At 39.8% G+C, this 22,292-nt stretch overlaps 3 protein-coding genes and 1 pseudogene across 3 annotated transcripts; 2 read left to right on the top strand and 2 right to left on the bottom strand.

The window, feature by feature from the left end:
* Positions 1-2,444: 2,444 nt before the first annotated feature.
* Positions 2,445-6,501, top strand: LOC137708410 (Leucine-rich repeat protein kinase family protein). The gene is made up of 8 exons (XM_068447479.2): positions 2,445-2,874; positions 3,069-4,559; positions 4,742-4,875; positions 5,065-5,308; positions 5,411-5,622; positions 5,714-5,745; positions 5,854-5,965; positions 6,066-6,501. The coding sequence occupies exons 2-8, from the start codon at positions 3,203-3,205 to the stop codon at positions 6,288-6,290; spliced, it is 2,316 nt and encodes a 771-aa protein (XP_068303580.2). The 5' UTR covers positions 2,445-2,874; positions 3,069-3,202; the 3' UTR covers positions 6,291-6,501.
* A 2,623-nt stretch (positions 6,502-9,124) lies between these two features.
* LOC137708069 (EEIG1/EHBP1 protein amino-terminal domain protein) lies at positions 9,125-20,486 on the top strand. The gene is made up of 10 exons (XM_088689523.1): positions 9,125-9,320; positions 14,764-15,081; positions 15,893-16,678; positions 16,792-17,744; positions 18,017-18,314; positions 18,443-18,667; positions 19,016-19,189; positions 19,451-19,645; positions 19,731-19,844; positions 19,972-20,486. Exons 3-10 carry the CDS (start codon positions 15,968-15,970, stop codon positions 20,305-20,307), a joined length of 3,006 nt encoding a protein of 1,001 aa, XP_088545649.1. The 5' UTR covers positions 9,125-9,320; positions 14,764-15,081; positions 15,893-15,967; the 3' UTR covers positions 20,308-20,486.
* Positions 9,648-10,409, bottom strand: LOC148689192 (secreted RxLR effector protein 161 pseudogene; annotated as a pseudogene).
* On the bottom strand, positions 20,487-22,157 carry LOC137708070 (P-loop containing nucleoside triphosphate hydrolases superfamily protein). The gene is made up of 4 exons (XM_068447052.2): positions 21,701-22,157; positions 21,449-21,589; positions 21,032-21,229; positions 20,487-20,916 (listed from the first exon to the last, which is right to left on the bottom strand). The coding sequence occupies exons 1-4, from the start codon at positions 22,055-22,057 to the stop codon at positions 20,764-20,766; spliced, it is 849 nt and encodes a 282-aa protein (XP_068303153.2). The 5' UTR covers positions 22,058-22,157; the 3' UTR covers positions 20,487-20,763.
* Between the last annotated feature and the right edge of the window lie 135 nt (positions 22,158-22,292).

Genomic DNA, 22,292 nt, shown 5'->3' with positions numbered 1-22,292 from the left:
GTAATTATAATTATTGTTTTTGTCACACCTTGTGCCCATAAATGGAACCGAATATGTCTTGCTTTACTTTGGACTAATATGCATATGGTTAGTTGTATAAGAAGGTAGTGACAAATTGACAAATCAATTCTCAAAAGCCACATTAATATGCTAATCATGCCGAATGTCCGAGAATTCTACGGATTTGTTTGAAAGTGCTTTTAAAATAGTTGAAAGTGTTTTTTTGAACCAATCATTTGTAAAAATGCAAGTGAATCGTGGAAAAACATTTGAAATACTTTCTGCAAAAAGCACCAGAACATTAATATGCTAATTATGCCAAATGTCCACGAACTCTATGAGTTCGTTTGGAAGTGTTTTTACAATAGTTAAAAGCGCTTTTAGAAAAAAAATTTAACGAAGCGATCCTTAGTAAAAATGCAAGTGAATTCTAGAAAAGCATTTGAAAATATTTCTTATTTTTTCTAAAAATATTTTCAGTTATTTTAAAAGAACTTCCAAATGAGCTCTACATTTTTTGGTACCAAAGCAATATTTTATATTACTTTGATTCACGAAAAGCAACTGGGCTGTAAAGGGATGGTGCGTTGTCTGGACTAATACTTGCATACCCGTTAAAAGAATAAACATATTCTACCCCTACGGATAATCACAAGTTCACAACATCTCAAGGAATCATCTTTTAGATAAACTTGGTCAAAAATTCAAAAGTTGGTCATGTTCCAAAATATACAGATATAATTATTTGCTTTCCATGGAACTGCTTTATGCATTATATTTTGCATTAATCATCCTTTAAATTAACCACAGGGAATTCTGTAGTTCTGTACCAATTTCAGACTCATATTTTACACGATATAATATGGGTTCAATTTATGGCCTGTGTGAATCACACGATAGTAGCTAGAGGAAGGTTGAATGCTTCTGTGAGTCTTCCCAACTCCACACGATAATAGTCAAGGAAAGACTGAAATACCTTTGTGAGTTTTCCCAGTTCCTAAAAGAGTAAATTGAGATATTGGTCCCCTTAAAAAAAAAAAAAAATCCTTTAAATTAACATACACTGTTGTGGATGTGGAATCTCCAAGTTGCTTTTTTTAGGGTCCCAAACAAATGACATATATAGTTGTAAAGCAAAAGTTTATCATGTTATGCAAAATGCACTTGGGATTGACTGAGTGAGATGCCAAATCCAAACACAAAAAAGAAGAAATTCAAATTCCAAAGGCAAAGCCAAAACCCAACCAACATGCCTTTGCCTTCCTCTTCCTCTTCCTCTTTGTCTGGCCCAACGACAGCATCCAACCATTAGCAATGCTCCAACTTCTATGCGCCTTTTTAGGCGCTCGAGCGGGATCTCCATAGTGGAAACCTACCTCCACAAGTACAAATTCCTGAGATTAAATATTCTGCATTTAAAATTAATGTGGTTTTTTTTTGCCCTTCAATCATTGATTGATACGAGTTTATAAACTTTAACTTTTTTTAATTTTGTTGTCATAAACTTAGTATGTGTCAAACAATAAGAGATTAGGTTCACAAGGAGGCCACACCTATATTTTGGGTCAAGAAGAATTGATCTCACAACTTCCAGAACGGTTATTGTTATTGAATCTTAAGTCAATAACACATAACATTGCATGAGTTATTTTAAATGACCTCAACACTTCATAAGTACATATCTCTTCTCTAGTAAAAGTGGAGAGAGGCATATTGGGGCGCATGTGTGGAAAATGAAGCCTATCACCACGAGAAGTATGTCCAGACTCGTTTTGATGCATTATTGACTTAAAATGTCACAATAAATAAGTTTATCTACCACCACACACCACACAATGTGGCGGCAGCATAAGAAGATAGTTTTGGGTTCAGAAAATTTGAACTCGCCTCTTGATGGGTAAAATTTAACTTTAGTCAATTTCCTCTTTATACTAATCATGCCCTAATTATAATTATAATAATTTGTAATCAGAGTTTCATGGGATTCTAAAAGTGTACAGCTCTGCAGAGCAACGTGCTGTGGCTGTGCAACTTGCTCCAACGGTCCCATTGCCCTACCAATTCCCTCCTATACACTAAATGCTCCACTTTAACTTTAACTCTCAATTTCAGGGCCTTGGATTTTCCTTTCCACGTACTTAATTGTTATTTTTCTTACCAAACAGCCAATTTAAACTTGTTTAGGCATATAACGTTACGTGATTAGTTTGATATATCGTAACGCATCAGTATTGTTTGATTAGCTTAATGGGATTGTCTAGTTTGGCCAGTGTATAGTATGCATTAAGATGAATGTTTAGCCGTAGATTTAACGTTTCATTCATTTTTTCTTTAAATGAACATTTCATTCGTACGGTGAGTATCATACACCGAGAAAAATAGTGAAATTTACGTTAACTTGATATACTGTCACAATAAGCGGGGATAGTTTGGTCATATCAAGCACCTATCAAATGGCGGTATGGCACCACCGAGTGAGAGGGAAAAACCATGTGGTGCCGCTACTGCAATTACCAGCGGAATGTTAGGCAGTTCACGAGAATCAACGAACTACATTTCCCTGAACACCAATAATTGAAAGAACCCAAAGTTTTTCTATTAATTTACAGATTTGGTGCCATTTTTCCTCAACCTTCGAGCCTGTGCTTTTCCACTTGCATTTCTGTCTCTCAGACAAAAAATCGGCCCCATTAATGGCGGTTTGTCAGTTTCCACCCTCACAGAAAAACCAGAAGTAAATGCTTCGCCACTGTCCTGTACGGCCTTCTCCAACTACCATTCCATTATTTCCTCTCTACACAAACATTCACTGACCAAGAACATCACTGTGGGAGCTGCCCTTTAATGGTGTTTTTGGTTCTTCCAACTCTCAAGGTTTGTCTCTTCTTCCTCCTACCTTATCTGCATTTTATTTCTCTCCCCATTTTTTCTTCTGGGTTGTGCTTTTTTCTGTCTTTTTTTTTCCCAGAAAATTTCTTAAAGATGCTTCCTTTGAACGATTAATCCTTGTTTTTCAGATGGGTTTTTAACTTTTTAACCAACTTGTTCAATCATTCAACATTATCCAGGAAAAAGGAAACTTGCTGTGTGAAATTTGCATGGAGGGATCACAGAATTTTGGGCACTGAGGAAGTTTCATGAAACTTTGAGAGTATCAGAAAGCTTAGAATTTAGGAATTGAGCTGTAAGAATTTATACTGCAATGAGATACTTTTACTTGTTAGTTTCAGTCATTGTGTCATGGGTTTTGTTCCTTCCAAGAACCCATGAATTGCAAACCTCTCAGAGCCTAGTGTTGTTGCAGTTGAGGAAGCATTTAGAGTACCCTCCCTCATTAGAAATTTGGGGAAATTACAGTGGAGACCTCTGTAACCTGTCTTCCACTGCTCATGTGAGCATTTCATGCCAGGGCAATTCAGTCACTGAGCTCAAAATTATGGGAGATTATAAGCTTGTTAATGTGAGTGGTTTCAATGGATTTTCAATTCCCAACCAGACACTGTCTGAGAATTTTGAGATTGATTCTTTTTTCACCACATTGTCAAGGTTGCCAAGTTTGAGGGTTCTTAGCTTAGTGTCTTTGGGGATTTGGGGTCCGCTTCCTGATAAGATTCATCGGTTATCTTCGCTTGAAGTCTTAGACTTGAGCTCGAATTTCATGTTTGGTTCCATTCCGGCGAAAATATCTAGAATTGTGAAACTTCAAACTCTAACACTGGAGGGCAATTATTTCAATGAAACTGTCCCTGAGTGGTTGGACTCGTTGTCGAATCTCACTGTTTTGAGCTTAAAGAACAATCGGTTGAAGGGTGAGTTTCCTTCTTCGATATGCAGAATCAAGACACTCACTGTCATTGCTTTGTCTCACAATGAGCTTTCTGGAAAGTTACCTGATATGGCTAGTTTAAGCAGCCTGCATGTCTTGGACTTGAGAGAAAATCAATTAGATTCCGAACTACCAAGGATGCCGAAACTGTTGGTTACAGTTCTTCTTAGCAAGAACTCATTCTCCGGAAAGATTCCTGCACAATTTGGTGATTTGGGTCAGCTTCAGCACCTTGATCTCTCATTCAATTATCTTAGCGGAGCACCGCCCTCTGCTTTGTTCTCTTTGTCAAACATCAGTTATCTGAATTTAGCATCCAATATGCTGAGTGGAGCATTCCCAGACAAGCTAAATTGTGGTGGAAAACTTGGGTTTGTTGATATTTCTAATAACAAGTTAATAGGTGATCTTCCGTCTTGCCTAGGCAGTCCTTCAAATGAGAGAGTTGTTCAACTGAACGGAAATTGTCTGTCGGTTGATTCTCAACACCAGCATCAAGTTTCATATTGCAGAGAAGCTCTTGCAAGGAACAAACAATCTAGAGGAAGAGGAACCGTCGTGCTAATTGCTGTTATCGCTGGAGCTGTTCTTGTCTTACTACTTTTGGTACTCGGGGTTCTTTTCTTTTGTAGAAGATACCGTTCTAGGAGGACAGTTGAGCACAACATATTTGCAAAGGCCGTGCCAGATAATTCACCAAATGGTTATTGCTCTGAACTCGTTGCAAACGCAAGTAAGTTATAACTAATCAGGTTACTTTGTTATTATTTATGTTGCCCCAAACACAAGGCATGACATTTCATAACGAATAATGCATATCAATTTTATGCTCTGAAATCTATGAATACAGACAACAATCATGTTTGAGTAGCTACGAAACTTAAGATGGTAACATTTGTATTATACCCTTTGTAGGATTCATATCTCAAGCAGCGAAGTTAGACACACACGGTACCCCAGTGAGTCGTATATTTTCGCTTGAACAGTTGAAGGATGCAACAGACAACTTCGATTCATCTATGTTTATGGGTGAAGGCTCAATGGGAAAGGTACCCTTCTGATTTAGAAATGCTGTAGATATAATAGTTTGCTTGAAACATCCAATTTTTTAACTATCAAGCTCAAAACTATGAGTAGTAACCGGGAAAAGAGTTTAATGGGCTTGGAATTATTTATTGATCACTTAAGCTCTCCAGATTCTTGATTTTGACCTGCTATTTTCATTCTTTTGCTTTCAGCTTTACAAAGGAAGGTTGGAAAATGGGACCTATGTTGCAATCCGATCTCTCACTGTATTGAAGAAATATTCAATTCAAAACCTTAAAGTTCGGCTGGATTTGCTCTCCAAGCTTCAGCATCCTCACTTGGCTGGCCTCTTGGGTTATTGCATCAACACTGGTGGACACGATGATTCCAGCGGCAACAGAGTCTTCCTTGTAAATGAATTTGTCTCTGGTGGGAACTACCGTACCTATCTGTCAGGTCAGTATTTGCATGTGTGCGTGAAAGCGTATTTTTAAAGTTTATCATAGGTTTCGTATTGAATTCTCTCAAATTCTAACCAAGCTGTGCGCATACGTGTAGAAAACTATCCGGAGAAGGTTCTCAAGTGGTCTGATAGATTGGCAATTCTAATGGGAGTTGCGAAGGCCGTGGACTTTCTTCACACTGGGGTTATTCCAGGCTGCTTCAACAACCGACTGAAAACAAACAATATATTGCTTGATGAGCATCGGATTGCAAAGTTGAGTGACTATGGAATGTCCATCATCACAGATGAAAGTGAAAAACTCGAGGCACGTTTCTTCACTCATTTTACTTTTTGACTTTGCATTCGTAAGTACGGTTCCAAGTTGTTATTCTGATGCCATTCTATTTCTTCTGCAGGCAAAGGGAGAAGGCCCGAAAACAAAATCGTGGTACGAATGTAACCTATTGTCTACAAAGTAGCTTTCCAGCAGATTACTGCAGTTTTAACAATTCAAAAGTTGAGTATAAATAGTTAGTTCTGTTGTTCCATTTTGCAGGAATAAAACAAATATGGAGGGTGATGTTTACAACTTCGGATTTATCCTGCTCGAATCACTAGTTGGGCCTATCGTGAGCGGAAAAGGAGAAACATTTCTGCTCAATGAAATGGTACGCCAAAGTAAAGTTTCAATTTTTATAGAATAACATTTCGAAATGTTTCGTGTGGAACTGTAATTTTGATGTGCGTTGTGATGAACCGAAAATGCAGGCATCGTTTGGCAGCCAAGATGGTCGAAGAAGAATTGTGGACCCGATTGTTTTGACGACTTGCTCGCAAGAGTCTTTATCGATTGTGGTATCCATAACAAAAAAATGCATATCTCCAGAAGTGGCAGCTCGTCCCTCGTTCGAGGATGTTCTTTGGAACTTGCAGTACGCAGCTCAAGTGCAAGCCACTGCTGATAGTGATCAGAAATCTGATTCTACGTCTTAAGACTCCTCCTAGTAGTTTGTGACCTTACAGCCTATGCGACAGCTGAGAAGCGAGATCACGTTAACATGTGACAGTGTGACAGTCACATTGAGAAATTTCTCCAAAATGTGGGATTGTAAAGATAAACTAGGCTGTTGGCTGCATAGCCGTGTGAAAATGTAAAGGTTTGGGCTTTTCATTAGTACAAATAATAGTGAATCGTTAAGTTTAATGTTCGAAAGTAATGGGGCTTTGGCCCTTGGGGTAATATGTAAGATTACAAAATTTTCACGACTTATTAATGCAAAACGAAATGATACGAAAACAAGTTTTGAAACAACTTGCTAATGAATCGGATCATTATTGGGTTACTCGTTAATAATTCATTTATGAGTCAAGTCGTTATAGAATTATTTGTTAAGAACTTGATAAGATAAATTTAATAAGATATATATTTTTTAGATCTGGTCATTAGGTATGTCAATTTCTTACATAACTCGTTAATTTGACATGAAAAGAATGAACCGTTTGAGTCAATATCAAATCACATGTTACGAACCTGTTGAGATAACAAGTTTGACACAACACGATCCGTTAAGATAACATGTATGAAGCAATAATGATAAACACAACCCATTTGCCAATCCTAATGATATGGGTTAAAGTCGGTATACGAAAGCAAGCAGATTTGTAACTTAGTTAGTTACAAACACCCACAACTAAACATGAGGTCGTGTTTTTATATTCTCCGAACACTGCTTGTATCAAGTTAAAAAAGGAGTCAGTAGATATTAACATGGTAATCTAAGATGCACGCTAATTACTAAAGAAAGGTGATTGTTAATTGTATGATTAAGTTAATCAAGGTGGGGAATTAAACAAAATATATAATAATAAAAAATAAAATAAAAAACAATGGTGGCTCTCACGTTACAAGGACAGGTGAACAATTTCTCCACTCACGTGCGTTGCTTTCTTTCTTATTTCAAAAGAAATCTGCAGGACTGTGTGAAGAGGTAATGTGGGATACTTACAAAATAAGATTAAGGAAGATGAAGAATTCGATTCAACAAATAATAATAATAATAATAATAATAATAAAGAATTTGAATTTAATTTTCATGCACATTGTTGTTTAACAAATTCGATTATCGTCTAACTTTATTTAATTAAAATATTAGACATAAAGAGAAGTATGCATGAAAAGAAAAACGAGAGTTATATCTAGGGGTGTGCTATCCACACACCTTATTTTACTTCTCACACACCTCTTGATAATTTCTGTCCGTTGATCTTCTTCAATTCATCCGATCCGACGGCCGAAAATTAAAAAAGTGTGTGAGAAGTAAAATTGGTGTGCGGATATCACACCTCTGTGTCTATTCGAGAATAGGATCTCATATGAGTCAAATGACAAAGTAATATATAATTTATGAGAGTTTACACTCCTAATATCACCGATGCCTTTTTTGATAAAACTCAACACCTAGTAATAAGTGGTTAAGTTGGAATAATAACTGTGATATTAGTGGTAGACCATGCTTGGGCTTAGGCTTGACAATTTATTGCATGACACGTTAACCCGATACAAACGACCAAATAACAAGTTTCGGGTCAACCCTTTAACATGCTGGTTCGTTCCGGGTCACCTGCTAAAAACCCGATAAGATATCATTTGCCAAATTTAGACATTAAAATGACAATTTCTTGCATTACCCGTTAACCTGACACGACCCATTGATGAATTGGGTCGTCATTGGGTCACCTGTTAAGAGTTATTAAGAAATTGAGTTTAACACGATTTGCCTTCTTAAGATAACAAGTAGGACATGAAAACGATACGAACACGACTACCACGACTCTTTTGTCAGGTCTACTTCGACCTACAAGGTTTATCATTATCTTTCTCTAAATCATAATCAAACTTTATGAAAAATCATTATGAGATTATTAGAATATTAAATATGAGAATCCAACCAAAGGTTGGTTGTGTTCCCCAACCTTAATAATAAAAATTGACTACCTTGAAGTGGACAATGTGTTCTTGGTAAAAGTGGACATTTCAACCTACTCCTAACTTAGCTCCTCCTCCTTCTCTAGATACTATATATTAATATGCCTTGTAGCATAATATACTTACATTTTAAGCACATACAAACTTGATTCCATTAGTAGGCAGTTTGGTGACAGACTGATAGGTAAAGGGTCCAATTCCAGCTCCAGTTATATGATACTTACGCACTGATGATCACTTATTTGAGTAGGTCGTTTGGTTGACCCGTCAGCTGTAAAATTACGCTATCTATGAACATGTTATAATTCGCAACTTCAATTTTCTTTGATCAAACTTCTACAATCCAAGACAAGACCATAGAGATGATGATTAAGGCTAAGAGAACTGTAAATGAGAGAGACTACCAAAACAGAATCAACCTCTGCATAAGAAGTTTCTAACTTTAGTTATTTTCAACATGTAAAACAAAACCCAAAACTGAGCACAAGGAACTTTCCCAACTCCTTTTTTCTAGCAACAAAACCAGTGAGCCAGTTACCATGCCAATCTCTAATTCATCCTCCACTTCCAATCCAGACCATCAATTCACCATCAATAGTATGTCAGTATCATTATTCTAAAAATAACATATCAATATACACTTATTTTTTAAATAACGAGCGTCATGCACACTCAATTTTACTTCTTACGCTCTCAAATTCGGCCGTGGCCCAAAGTCACGATGGTCGGTGGGCCGTGGCCCAAAACAGAAATGTAACGGCTATTCTGATGGGAGCGCGGGGTCCACTATCTCGCGGGTTGTGTTTTGACGATTTGACCGATAGTATCCGATGACAACAGCATTGTGTCGGCGAGTACAGTCCAGCCGAGCAACAAAAGCGCGGGCATCACCACGACAAAAAGTATTCGCGTGCATTTCACGCTCGGATTCAACTGAGTCAGTTCGCCGAGTCCGACCATCTTTCATGCGCGACGGGTACACACGCTCGCCGAGTTCCAACGACGAGTTGTAATTTATTAGGTGAGAGGAGCATTTTGTTGAAACTGAACTAGGTTTACGTGAAGTTTGTATGAATATGAACAGAAAGTATTTTAGTCTTGAAAACTCAGAAGCATTCTTATTGAACTCAAAGACTTCAACCAGCTATTAAATAGCTTTACATCAATAAAGAAATAACAGCCCACGATAACAACAACCCTAGAATCGTGGTAAATGACTAATTCAAAACAGATAACAAACTTGTCCCTCAAGTATAGGAGGGTTATTAGCACGTCCAGGGAATGAACCCTAGAAACAAGGAAACCTATCAGCTAGACTCTTTGACAACTTCAACATTTCCTCCCTTAAACTGAATACTGTTGATTCAGTTTATTCCAGGCCATCTGCATACACCCATTTGGTCTCGCAGTTTCTGAAATATTTCAAGTTTCAGTGGCTTTGTCATCACGTCTGCAATCTGCTCCTGAGTAGAACACTGCAGCAGCTCCACTATTTCATCCTTGACAAGATCTCGAAGAAAATGAAACCTTACATCTATATGTTTACTGCGACCATGCATTACTGGATTCTTTGACAGCTTAATGGTTGATACATTATCACAGTAAACCTTTGTTGGACCAGTTTGCCTCAGAGTCAAGCAACTCAAAATTCTTCTTATCCACACCACTTGACATGAACTTGAAGCAGCTGCAATGAATTCTGCTTCAGTAGTAGAGAGAGTGACCACTGGTTGCTTCTTCGAGGACCATGAAACTGCTCCTGAATTCATCATAAATACATAACCTGAAGTACTCTTTCTGTCATCTTGATCACCAGCATAATCGCTGTCTGTATAGCCAATGAGTTCTTCATTTCCTCCCTTCTTGTAAAATACCCCAAAGTCACCAGTTCCCTTCACGTATCTTAAGATCCTTTTGACTGCCAACAAGTGTGTCTCTGTGGGATTCTCCATATACCTGCTAATTAGACTTACAGCGTACATAAGATCAGGTCGTGTAGCTGTTAAATACATAAGACTCCCAACCATTTGCTTATACAGCGTGCTGTCTACTTTTGCTCCCCCTTCATCACGAGTGAGTTTGAATCCAGGTACCACAGGGTTGTGCACTGAGTTGCACTGACCCATGTTGAACCTGTCTAACACTTCCTGTGCATATTTACGCTGACTTATAAAAATGCCATCTGGTTTCTGTGTTACTTCAATGCCAAGAAAGAATCTCATACTCCCGAGATCAGTCATATCAAATTCTGTCATCATGGATCTCTTAAACTTCTCAAACAACACACTATCATTTCCAGTAAAAATGAGATCATCAACATATAGGCATACAATCAAAATTTTACCTTCACTGGCTGTCTTGACAAACAGTGTGTGTTCAAAGGGACATTTGCTGAATCCCTCTTTGATAAAATATGCCTCTATTCGACTATACCATGCTCGTGGAGCCTGCTTGAGCCCATATAGTGCCTTCTTGAGACGATTCTAGCTACATTTGCCAACTTGTATCTCCCTCCAACTAAACATATCCTGTTACTTTCCTATTCTTCCCTCTCATTTACAACATCATTGCCTATATTCATTCGATGCAAAACAATTAGTTGTATGTACAGATACAATTACAAAACCCCCGAAAGCCCTCTTCCACGCTGGCGGTAGCAAATGAGACACATTGGCGGCCAGCGAGGAGTGTGATTAGTTTTCTTTCACAAGCACCATTTCGCATCACATGCATGTATCTGAAATACGCCTGCCTCTTACTCAATCTTGCGACTGAAAGACCTATCTGATTCTCGGTGCATTGAACTTGGAGAGCTGAGTGCCACTAATCAAATGAATTCCACACCTGGCCATCTTTGAATTTTCAGCAATCAGAGAATCAGTCGCATCATAAGTTGCCTGCCCTGCTCTTGACGTCATGTCTTCTAATTTGTGGTCACTGCAACTTTCCAGCAAGTAGACGCGGTCCATGTCCAGCCCAAGCAATTCAACATTTTTTCAAACGCGTTCTCAGACCAAAGGAGGAAAAGCCAACTCAAGAGGCACCACAGCATACTACAAGGCTTCCAAGGTAATTGATGCTTTTGTGAAAACAGAAAGAACAAATGGAGCTTCTTCCCCTGGATGTATAGTTGTAGGTTCAAAGGGACATTTGCTGAATCCCTCTTTGATAAAATATGCCTCTATTCGACTATACCATGCTCGTGGAGCCTGCTTGAGCCCATATAGTGCCTTCTTGAGACGATAAACCTTGCCTTCCCTTCCCTTCTGTTCATATCCAGGTGGTTGTTCAACGAAAACCTCTTCATTGATCTCTCCATGCAAGAAAGCTGCTTTGACGTCGAGTTGGTAAATTTTCCAGCTCCTTTGTGCAGCAATGGATATTACCATTCGAATTGTATCCATTCGTGCCACTGGTGCAAATACTTCAGAAAAATCCACTCCATATCGTTGGCAATATCCCTTTGCAACAAGCCGGGCCTTATACTTGTTCACCTCCCCATTTTCATTCAATTTTGTCTTGAAAATCCATTTGACTCCGATGGTTTTTCCTCCTGTTGGTAGGTCAGTCAATTCCCATGTATGATTCTTCTCTATTGCTTCTATCTCTCTATCCATTGCTTGTTTCCACTTCTCACTTTTCACAGCTTCACAATAGCTAGTAGGATCACCATTTGTAAATAAAGCTAAGTGAGCCAAGTTCATACCTTCTTCATCAGAGAGACCTTCACCAGTGTCATAGTCTCTCATCCAACTTGGTGGCCTTCGAGTCCGTCCCTCTGGAGGTGCACTGCCTTCAATTATGGCATCTTCTTCTGATTCAAACGAATTATTGTCATCTGACCCCTGAACAGCAGTTTCTTCTTCATTTCCTTCATCTCCAGTACCTGCTTCTTCATCAAGATCAGCTAAAATATCTTGCTCATGACTGTCATCCCAATTCCATAGTTGATCTTCTTCAAACACTACATCTCGACTTATAATAATTTTATTTGAAATAGGGTCAAACAGTCTATAAGCTTTGGACTCCTCACTTACCCCTAACAGTATACATTTGAGGCTTTTGTCATCAAGCTTCAATCTCTTGCTATCTGGTACGTGCACATGAGAGATGCAACCAAAAACCCTAAAGTGCTCTACTGAGGGTTTGCGCCCACTCCATGCTTCCTCAGGTGTTTTGCTCTTTACTGCAAGGGTTGGACTTCGATTTAGCACGTGGACAGCCCAGTTCACTGCTTCAGGCCAGAAGGTCTTTGGAATTCGCTTCTCTGATAGCATACATCGAACCATATTCATGATGGTTCGATTCTTCCGTTCAGCAACCCCGTTCTGTTGGGGCGTATAAGCAGCTGTTAACTGCCTTTGAACCCCATTCTCATTGCAGAAATCTGTGAATTCATTTGATGTGAACTCACCACCTCGATCTGTCCTCAAACCTCTTATGAATGATCCAGTTTCCTTCTCCACTTTGGCTTTGTACGTTTTGAACACGATGAAAGCTTCTGATTTCTCCACCAGGAAATAAACCCAAGTTCTTCTACTATAGTCATCAGTAAAAGTGATGAAATATCTCTTCTTACTGTTTGAGATTGGGTTTATAGGACCACAGATGTCAGTGTGTATCAATTGTAGGATCTTTGAGGCTCTCCATGTACTTTCCCTAGGAAAAGATTCACGATGTTGCTTCCCCACAAGGCAGCCTTCACACACGTTCTGAGAAGCTTTGAGCTTTGGCAGCCCCTTGACCATGTTCTTTTGTTGTAACACCTTCAGACCACTCCAACTTAAATGTCCATATCGACGATGCCAGCGATCAGCTTGATCTGTGGTTGTCATGGAGAGACAACTTTGTTCATTTCCTGGGCAGCGAGCATGCAAGGCAAACATCCTGTTATATGTCATCTCAGTTTCGAGAATGAGACCTTTCTCAGGGTGAAAAATCTTACACTTTCCATGTTGCATGAGCACTGCAAGTCCCCTCTCTTGCAGTTGACCAATACTCAACAAGTTATTCTTTAATTCAGGGACAAAGAAAACGTCTGTGATCACATGCACGATCCCATGCACCTCCATTCGTACTTTTCCCTTTCCTTGCACACTGAGACTGAAGTTATTTCCCAGCTTGACTGACTCTCGAAAATTAGCATCTATTTCGACAAATGCTTCCTTTCTGCCACACATGTGATTGCTACATCCTGAATCAAGAAACCAAATCTGCTCCGTTTCAGTTTCCTTGTCATCCACCAACGCCATTAGCAGCATTTCCTCACTTGTTTCTGCAAAGTGAGCATTGGAGTCCCTAGTCTTCTTAGGACACTCCCACTGAAAGTGTCCTAGTTCGTGACAATTGTAGCATTCTATGATAGATTTGTCGAACCCAAATCTACCCCTTCCTCTACCTCTTCCCCGATAGGAGCCACGGCCACCACTCCTTCCTCCTTGTTGGAAACCAGTGGTGATTTGGAGAGCTTGTTCATCCATCACATGTTGACCCATCCTTTGTTCATGCACAAGCAAACTGCTCTGAAGTTCATCAATGGATAGAGTATCCAAATCATTCGACTCCTCAATCGAACAGACCACATAATCGAATTTTGACGTCATAGACCTCAAAACTTTCTCAATGATCACTATATCCTCCATTCTTTCGCCATGTATCCTCATCTTATTAGCTATAGTGAGTGTCCTCCCAAAATAATCATTGACGGTTTCTCCAGCCTTCATATGCAATACTTCGAACTCCTTTCGAAGTGCTTGCAACTGAGCTCGCTTCACACGTGCAGTCCCTTGGTACTTCTGCTTCAAAGAGTCCCATATGTCCTTTGCCGTGTCCTTCTTCAAGATCGTTTCAAGGATAGAACGATCAATGGCCTGAAACAGATAGTTCTTGGCCTTAAGATCTTTCAACTTCAGTTCCTCCTGTGCCTTCTTCTGTGAATCACTCGAGTCCGCTCCTCCTGCGACTGCAGTGATCCCTGTCTCCACCAGGTTCCAATACTCCTTGGAACGCAGAAAGTTTTCCATAAGCATGCTCCAGTGATCGTAGTGCCCGTCGAGCCTTGGAATGGCCGGTTGCACAAAACTGTTCTCGGACGTCATATTCTTGTTCTTTCACGTAAGCAACTGTGTTTGCTGGTTTTGGTCAGGCCCCTGTGATGGGGCTCTGATACCAGATGTTGAAACTGAACTAGGTTTACGTGAAGTTTGTATGAATATGAACAGAAAGTATTTTAGTCTTGAAAACTCAAAAGCATTCTTATTGAACTCAAAGACTTCAACCAGCTATTAAATAGCTTTACATCAATAAAGAAATAACAGCCCACGATAACAACAACCCTAGAATCGTGGTAAATGACTAATTCAAAACAGATAACAAACTTGTCCCTCAAGTATAGGAGGGTTATTAGCACGTCCAGGGAATGAACCCTAGAAACAAGGAAACCTATCAGCTAGACTCTTTGACAACTTCAACACATTTCAGCCGCGCCGTCGCAATCAGCCAACGTCAAACGACAACGACCGTCAGACACCGAACCAAATTCCCGCCAGCACGACGCCGTTTCATCACTACTCCTTCGGACGGATAAATAATAAATTTTCTCGTGCTTATGAAAATAATGATTATTTTATTAATTTTTATGGAAATTCCCAAATCGCTACTGTCAGCTTCACCTTTTTCAACATTCGCACTACTTTAAATTCCTAATCAGTTGCGCACTCACTCTCACCCCGTAGAACGATTCGTCTCTCTCGTCTCGCTCCCACGCATTTCTCCAATTTTTGGCCACTGAATTTACTGGTAAATTATCTTTATTTTTCTTAATTATTCATCTAATTTTTTAATTAATTTTTCATTTGCTTCTGATAATCTGCAATTTTTATTGCTTTTTGTTTAATTTGATCGCGTACATTGTGATAAATCTGTTTGCTTTGAGCTTGCGTGAGTATAAGTACGTGGATCGGATGCTTAAGCAAATTTAGGAAATAATTTAGTAGCTGAGCTCAGTTTGTGATCTTTGAGCTGTTTTTGTGCTAATTAGAGTCGCATTTTCTTAAAAAATTATTAATTTCCATCTTTTGAGTGTCGGCAGCGTTTGATATTCAATGAGTTTGGCGTCCATCAAACATTACCTTTTTGGTCACCGGTTTTAGTCGTGGAAACAGTCTCTTTGTAAAACAACTGTAATGCTGTGGACGATAGACGTTGCCTCCAACACTCGCTATGTGAGGAGCATTGTTGGCTGGGGTGGCCCTTTTTTGTTACCTTTTTGGTGATGAATGAAATATTTTTCTAATCCTAAATTCCTAATTTATTGCCATTTTTTGTGAAATATATTTATGCATTATTGTTACTATTTTTCCTAATGATGCTTATTGTTGTGGTTGGTGAGCTCAGTTTGTGATTTTTGAGCTCTCTTTTGCCAATTTCAGTCACATTTGTCATTAAAACTGAATATTTTTTAATCGTTCGAGTGTTGGCGTTTGATCTTCAATGGGTTTGTTTTCCATCAGATGTAACAGTTTTATTCATATTTTTGACATTTTCGAATCCTAAACTCGTAATTTTGTTGCTGATTGAAATGATTTTCTGGTTTTGTTTGTATCTCTAGTGTTTGGAGTATAAAGCTTTGTGAATGTGAATACTTGAACGCATCGGAGAACAAGTCTGCTGTGTCTCTGCAACCATGGGTCTAGGAGTAAAAGCCAAGAGCCGCCGGGGCAGCACGGTTCAAATTGATTATCACATTCATATTCAGGATATTAGGCCTTGGCCCCCATCACAGTCGCTCAGATCACTTCGTACTGTGTTGATTCAGTGGGAAAATGGCGACCGCAATTCGGGGACCACCAGCCCTGTTGTCCCCTCAATTGGGTCCATTGTTGGTGAGGGAAAAATTGTATTCAATCAGTCTTTCAGGTTACCGGTGACTCTGCTAAGAGATATGTCGGTTAAAGGTGGTGGTGGTGGTGATACATTTCAAAAGAATTTGTTAGAGTTACATTTGTATGAGCCTCGGAGGGACAACCCTAAAGGCCAGTTGTTGGCCACTGCCATTATAGATTTAGCTGATCATGGTATCGTGAAGGAGACCATAAGCGTTACCGCTCCAATGAACAGTAAGAGGAGCTATAGGAACACTGATCAACCAGTTTTGTATGTCAAGATTCAGCCTGTTGTGAAGGGCCGCACTAGCTCCTCATCTAGGGGTAGCTTGTCGAGAGGAGTATCACTGGACAATGCTGGCAGTGAATCTGTTTCGGCCTTGATGAATGAGGAATTTGCTGAGGAAGCGGAAGTTGCCTCTTTCACTGATGATGATGTTTCCTCGTACTCATCTCAAATTATATCTTCCACTTTAGAAACAAATCGAACTATGTCTCCTCGAAAACAAGAGGTAATGATTCACCTAGTTTTTATTTTTTCTGTTTTGGATGGAAACTTGTCACTGTGACTGCTAAAATGATAATATACTAATATGTCATTTAACAATTCTGCATTGGATTGCAGACGGGACAAGAGACAGGGCTTCATAGCACTGAAGGTGATAACGAGAAACAGGCCTTACACTCAAAACTAGGACTTGAAAAACCAAATTTAATGGCTCAGAATGCACTACATGAATATATGAAGGGAAGTTCATCATGCTCATCATCAATCGACCTATCTTCTGACCCTGGAAGCCCAGTAAATGGTAATGCTTCAGTAGCCAACTCTCCCAGCTCAATTTCAAGAATCCTAAAAACTGTTGGTGCAGAGGCTTCTCCATCAGCATCTTTTAATGGAAAGGCCAAAGATTCCAACTCCAGCATGGGAAGCAACGGCCATGATCACTTAGCTCATGATGTTAATGATAAGGTTGTTGATGGCAGGGGTTGCCTGGAGGCTGCAGTTAGTGATGATAGTTCTACTGAGGACAACAAAAGAAAGCAACAAGAAGAAAATGGAGATGGAAGACAAAGTTTTGATGAGGAAAAGCATTCTTGGGAACGTGAATCATCCATTGTGCGTGAGGCTAATGGAAAGGAAATTCCTATCGGCACGAAGGAAAATATGAAGCATATTAAGTCTGTTAGGTCACCGATTGACTTGGCTAAGAATGCATTAACTGGTATTCAGGGAGAACCACAGAACGGTACAGGTATTGTAAGAAAAGATGCTAAAGTATATCCTAGGGATTCAAGAAGTGTGATCTTAGAAAGCAAAATCCATCAGATGGAGAACAGAATTAAGTTGCTTGAGGGAGAATTGAGAGAAGCTGCGGCTGTTGAGGCTGCCCTTTATTCAGTAGTTGCTGAGCATGGAAGTTCCATGAGTAAGCTCCATGCTCCAGCTCGGCGCCTTTCTAGGCTGTATCTTCATGCTTGCAAAGAAAGTTCCCATTCTAGGAGGACCAGTGCAGCTAAAAGTATTGTCTCAGGACTAGTTTTGGTTGCAAAAGCGTGTGGGAATGATGTCCCAAGGTACGTTCTAGCGGTGCTTATTTTCTGCATTTTCTTTGTCTTATTTACAGTCATGTCGCCTTTGAGATTGATCCTTTGAAGCAAAAGTTTCCAGAGCTCATTAGATTTCAATCGTTAAGTGTGAACTTTTAACAAATTGGTGGAACTTTGGTATTTGAAAATCAGGGTACTGCATGAAGATCCAAAGAACAACTGCATATATGAATTGCATGAATTAAGTTTTCATGTTTGTTTGATGCACTCGTTCATTTTCCTTCTCTCTCTGATTACAGGCTAACATACTGGCTGTCAAATTCTATTGTGTTGAGAACAATAGTAAGCCAGGTTGCTGGTGAATCAAAATTACCTATGTTGGCAGGGCCTTCTATTGACAGGAATGGTGCTGGAAAAGTAAAAAATAAGGTATCGTCTTCAATTAAATGGAAGGCTCCATCTTCTGGGAAGAAAGAAGGAATGAAGCTCTTGAATGGAAGTTTCGGTGACTGCGAGAAGCCGCAAACCTTTATGTATACACTGGAGAAGATTGAATCGTGGATCTTTTCACGGATAGTTGAATCTATCTGGTGGCAGGTCATAGAATAACTCTTTTCCTCTGTTTTTCCGCATTGAATTTTCTTCAAATCTACAATTTCAAAACTATCTTATCAAATGAATTTCATGAGGTCTTGCGTCTGATTCTTTCACTGTTATATTTTCAGACTTTGACTCCACATATGCAGTCTGTCGCTGTGAAGGCAAATAGTGAAGGTGCCAATTCTGGGTCGAGGAAAAACTATAAAAGGACATCTAGTTCAATTGATCAAGAGCAAATTAACTTTTCATTAGACCTTTGGAAGAAGGCTTTCAGGGATGCTTGTGAAAGACTCTGTCCAGTACGAGCTGAGGGACATGAGTGTGGCTGCTTGCCTTTGTTGGCGAGATTGGTATATCCATATATCACAGATATTCCATCATTATATATTGATATTAATAAGTATCTTTTTTTTTCTTCGAAGATATCTGAATCTTTGTGAATAGCAATCTCACAGGATGATTTTGTTTCATATGTTTTTTTAACAAACAGTAGTGTTAATGTGTTAAATTGTTAGTTGTTAGTGGGGAGGGGGGGAGGTGGGGATTGAACCCGCACCAGGGTGCATAGGCATGATTGCTTTCCACCACTGCAATAAAGCGCTATCTGCTGTTTCATATGTTATTGACCGATGCAAATTTCTCTCTTTTAAATTTGGCATTGTAATTGCATGATATCTCTGCCACTGTCATGTGTTTAGGTAATGGAACAATCTGTTGCTAGACTAGATGTGGCAATGTTCAATGCTATTCTTCGTGAATCTTCTGATGAGATCCCAACCGATCCGGTGTCCGATCCCATTAGTGATTTGAAGGTTCTTCCAATTCCAGCTGGGAAGTCAAGTTTTGGGGCTGGTGCACTACTGAAGAGTGCGGTAAGCCTTATTCATGAATCTCTCGAGGCAAAAGTATATACGTGTGCACTAAATCTTTGATTCAAATCAGATAGTTATGTGCATTGGACTGAAAGCCATATAGGACAAAACACTTCCGAGTTCCATCAAATTCGCATCCTGTACTTCATAATCCCTGAGTCTCATTATTCTGAGTGTACTTCGTCAAATTTGCATCTCTATTATGTTGTATGTAAGGAATACTAACTTCTTTTTTTCTCCATTTATGGTCATGGTTATCAGATTGGGAACTGGTCAAGATGGCTAACTGACCTATTTGGTATGGACGATGATGACTCACTTGAAGATGTCAATGACGATGATGACAATGACGAGAGACAAAATAAATCGTTCAAGTCTTTCCATCTTCTTAATGCATTGAGTGATCTCATGATGCTCCCGAAGGACTTGCTCTTAAGTAAATCCATCAGAAAAGAGGTTCAGCACAATTCTCAGACCTTTCTATTAGACTCACTGAGCATTGTTCAGTTCTTATTCATGGCGCTTGGATTTTGTTTTGAAGGTATGCCCTGCATTTTCTGCACCACTGATCAAAAGGATTCTCGACACTTTTGTTCCAGACGAATTTTGCACTGACCCAATTCCAGGCGTAGTGCTTCAAGCCCTAGAATCTGAGGTAATCATCCATTTCAAAATAATTTCTTTAGAGGAGCTGCATGTTTCTGGTGAATCTGTAGTTACAATCATAAGAAGCATGCAGTCTTTGTTAAATCAAAACCAATTTTGGTCTCTTTGTAAAATAGGACGCTCTTGAGGCTGGGGAGGACACTGTCACAAACGTCCCCTACACCGGAGCTGGTACAGTCTATTTGCCACCCTCAACAGCTTCTGTTGCGAGTATTATCGGAGAGGTTGGAGGCCAATCACAGCTGAGAAGAAGTGGGTCTTCAGTGCTCAGAAAATCATACACCAGTGATGATGAGCTTGATGAACTGAACTCACCCTTGGCCTCAATCTTCATCGATTCTTCCCGGTCTTTGCCAGTTGCAACGAAGCCCAGCCGGGCATCAATTGGAAATGGCAATCAAACTGCTGTCAGATATGAACTCCTCCGGGAAGTTTGGACAAACAGCGAGTAGCTGTAATATATAGAATTATGTCCAAGTATACACAGATGAATAATTTGTTTCTGTTCCTCAATGGAGTTTGTAAATCCGTGCTCCGGTTTTGGTCACAACATTGTATCTTTGATGTCGCTGTACAAAAATAACGGAAAACGTTGAAATTCAAGTGGTTAAGAGTGTCATTTGTGATCGAATTCTAGTCGAGAAAGTGTTCAATTTATTCTTTTCGAAGAAAAAACGCCGATAGAGGGGGATTTTCATGTCTCACTCAATACATTACAAACTTGTAGCTCTCGTGCTGCAAGCCACGGGTGACAAAAATAACACTTACAAGACCAAAATTTCAAAACTAAGTTGGAACATTCAACACTCATGAATTCCAACCAAACTCCAACTCTCACATCTTAAATATATACTTATACTCCCGGAATGCAACCGATAAGGAAAGCCGAAAAAGACACAGATGTGTAATCACGCAGTGAGCTTCTGGGAAGAACTGACAGCGTTTATATGCTGAAGATGTAATGCAGCCAACAGCCCTTGCCAGGTTTCTCCCGGCGCAGCTTTGACCTGAAAATCGATGAGTTTGTTCTGTTTTCTGTAGTAATCTTCCAGCGACTTGGACTGAGATAAGAGAGAAACAGATTACTACCCATTTTTCGATGGAGATAAACTAACATATAAAACAGAACAAGGTCGAAATCATCAAACAGATGTAAACAGAGAACAATGGCAGTACCTGCTCTGCATCAGCAGGGGGAGATTTCAGAAGTTCTTCCTTTGACTGCAGATTCAGATTTCGAACGGAGTTGCCCATGCTAAGATATTCTCGGCAAGCAGAGAAGTTTCGGGTTCCTAGATTATTCTTCACCAAGTGCTCATTTGAGCACTTGAAATTCACCACTAAATCAATCTCGGCAATTTGGCCAACAATCTCCTGTAACAAGCAAAACAACATCTCCATCAAAACAAACAAATTCAAATTTCCCACACAAATTACAAAAATTCTCCGGAAAACATGCCGCGGTTTAGTTTCCCTCGAGACATAACTAAAAGTTTGTAACCAGTTCTATTTGCGTACATTGCATATTTCCCGAAATTCTAATCATAAACCATGAAGCAAAATTATGATCTTGTCATAGAAGTTAAAACTCACAGCTTGTGTTCTTGTTCGAGGAATCCCATCGAGAATGAATCCAATTTCGCCGCGATAGTATCCTTCTTCCAACCTCTTCGACAACAATGCAAATATCACTTCGTCCGGAACAAGCTTCCCTTCATTCACTGCATTCGCAATCTAAATTACCAAAAAAGAGAAAGCATTCAAATTTCTTCCCTAAAAAATGGGAAAATTAATATTTTTACCCCAAAAAATCCTAATTCAATTGAAAAAAACAGTGAAATTAACCTGCTTGTAGAGAGAAGAGCGAGGATTGAGCTCCTGGCGAACGAGGGATCCCATAGAAATGTGCGGAACTTCCAGAAGCTTCGAGAGCCTCTCGGCGTACAGGTGCTTCTTCGTGCCTCTGTCTCCAATCAGCACCCACTGCACACCTCTCCCCGGGACCCACCCGTCCGAGTCCAGCATCCGATTCCGACTCGTCTTCCTCCGTTCCTCCTCTTCGTCCTTATCGTCGTAGTAATAATCGTCGTCCTCGTACTGCAGCTGAGCCGCCGCCGATCCGTAGGCTCGGCGCTCCAGATTCCCGAGGCCGCGGCGCGTGAGCTGGGACGCAACTACTTGTAGGCGGCTGAGTACGGCCATGGTGGCGGCCGGTGGTGGCTAACTCACTTTCTCTAGGGTTTTAGAGGGTGAGAAGAAGGAAGAGAGAATGTGTGGGGTTTTTGTTGATGCCACCCACTTTATTTACTCTTTGATTACAAAGTGGGCGCAGATCACATGCATCATACGGAGAATTAATCACGCACCAGCTACGTGTCAGCACACTACAGGACAGTTGGACTGGTAATTGTTGTAGTTAATGAATCCCAGAGCGGGA

The sequence above is a fragment of the Pyrus communis genome, chromosome 17 (genome assembly GCF_041283825.1).
Source record: "Pyrus communis isolate YQ-2024b chromosome 17, ASM4128382v1, whole genome shotgun sequence".
Taxonomy (NCBI): Eukaryota; Viridiplantae; Streptophyta; class Magnoliopsida; order Rosales; family Rosaceae; genus Pyrus; species Pyrus communis.
This window is presented reverse-complemented; position numbering and strand designations above follow the sequence as displayed.

Coding starts and splice junctions, on each gene's coding strand:
- LOC137708410 (XM_068447479.2), top strand. CDS start 3,203: ATGAGATACTTTTACTTGTTAGTTTCAGTCATTGTGTCATGGGTTTTG. Junction 4,876..5,064: donor GTGAAGGCTCAATGGGAAAG/GTACCCTTCTGA, acceptor TTTTGCTTTCAG/CTTTACAAAGGAAGGTTGGA. Junction 5,966..6,065: donor CATTTCTGCTCAATGAAATG/GTACGCCAAAGT, acceptor CCGAAAATGCAG/GCATCGTTTGGCAGCCAAGA.
- LOC137708069 (XM_088689523.1), top strand. CDS start 15,968: ATGGGTCTAGGAGTAAAAGCCAAGAGCCGCCGGGGCAGCACGGTTCAA. Junction 16,679..16,791: donor TGTCTCCTCGAAAACAAGAG/GTAATGATTCAC, acceptor ATTGGATTGCAG/ACGGGACAAGAGACAGGGCT. Junction 18,668..19,015: donor TGCCTTTGTTGGCGAGATTG/GTATATCCATAT, acceptor TCATGTGTTTAG/GTAATGGAACAATCTGTTGC.
- LOC137708070 (XM_068447052.2), bottom strand. CDS start 22,057: ATGGCCGTACTCAGCCGCCTACAAGTAGTTGCGTCCCAGCTCACGCGC. Junction 21,230..21,448: donor CTCGAACAAGAACACAAGCT/GTGAGTTTTAAC, acceptor TGCTTGTTACAG/GAGATTGTTGGCCAAATTGC. Junction 20,917..21,031: donor CCCCTGCTGATGCAGAGCAG/GTACTGCCATTG, acceptor CTCTTATCTCAG/TCCAAGTCGCTGGAAGATTA.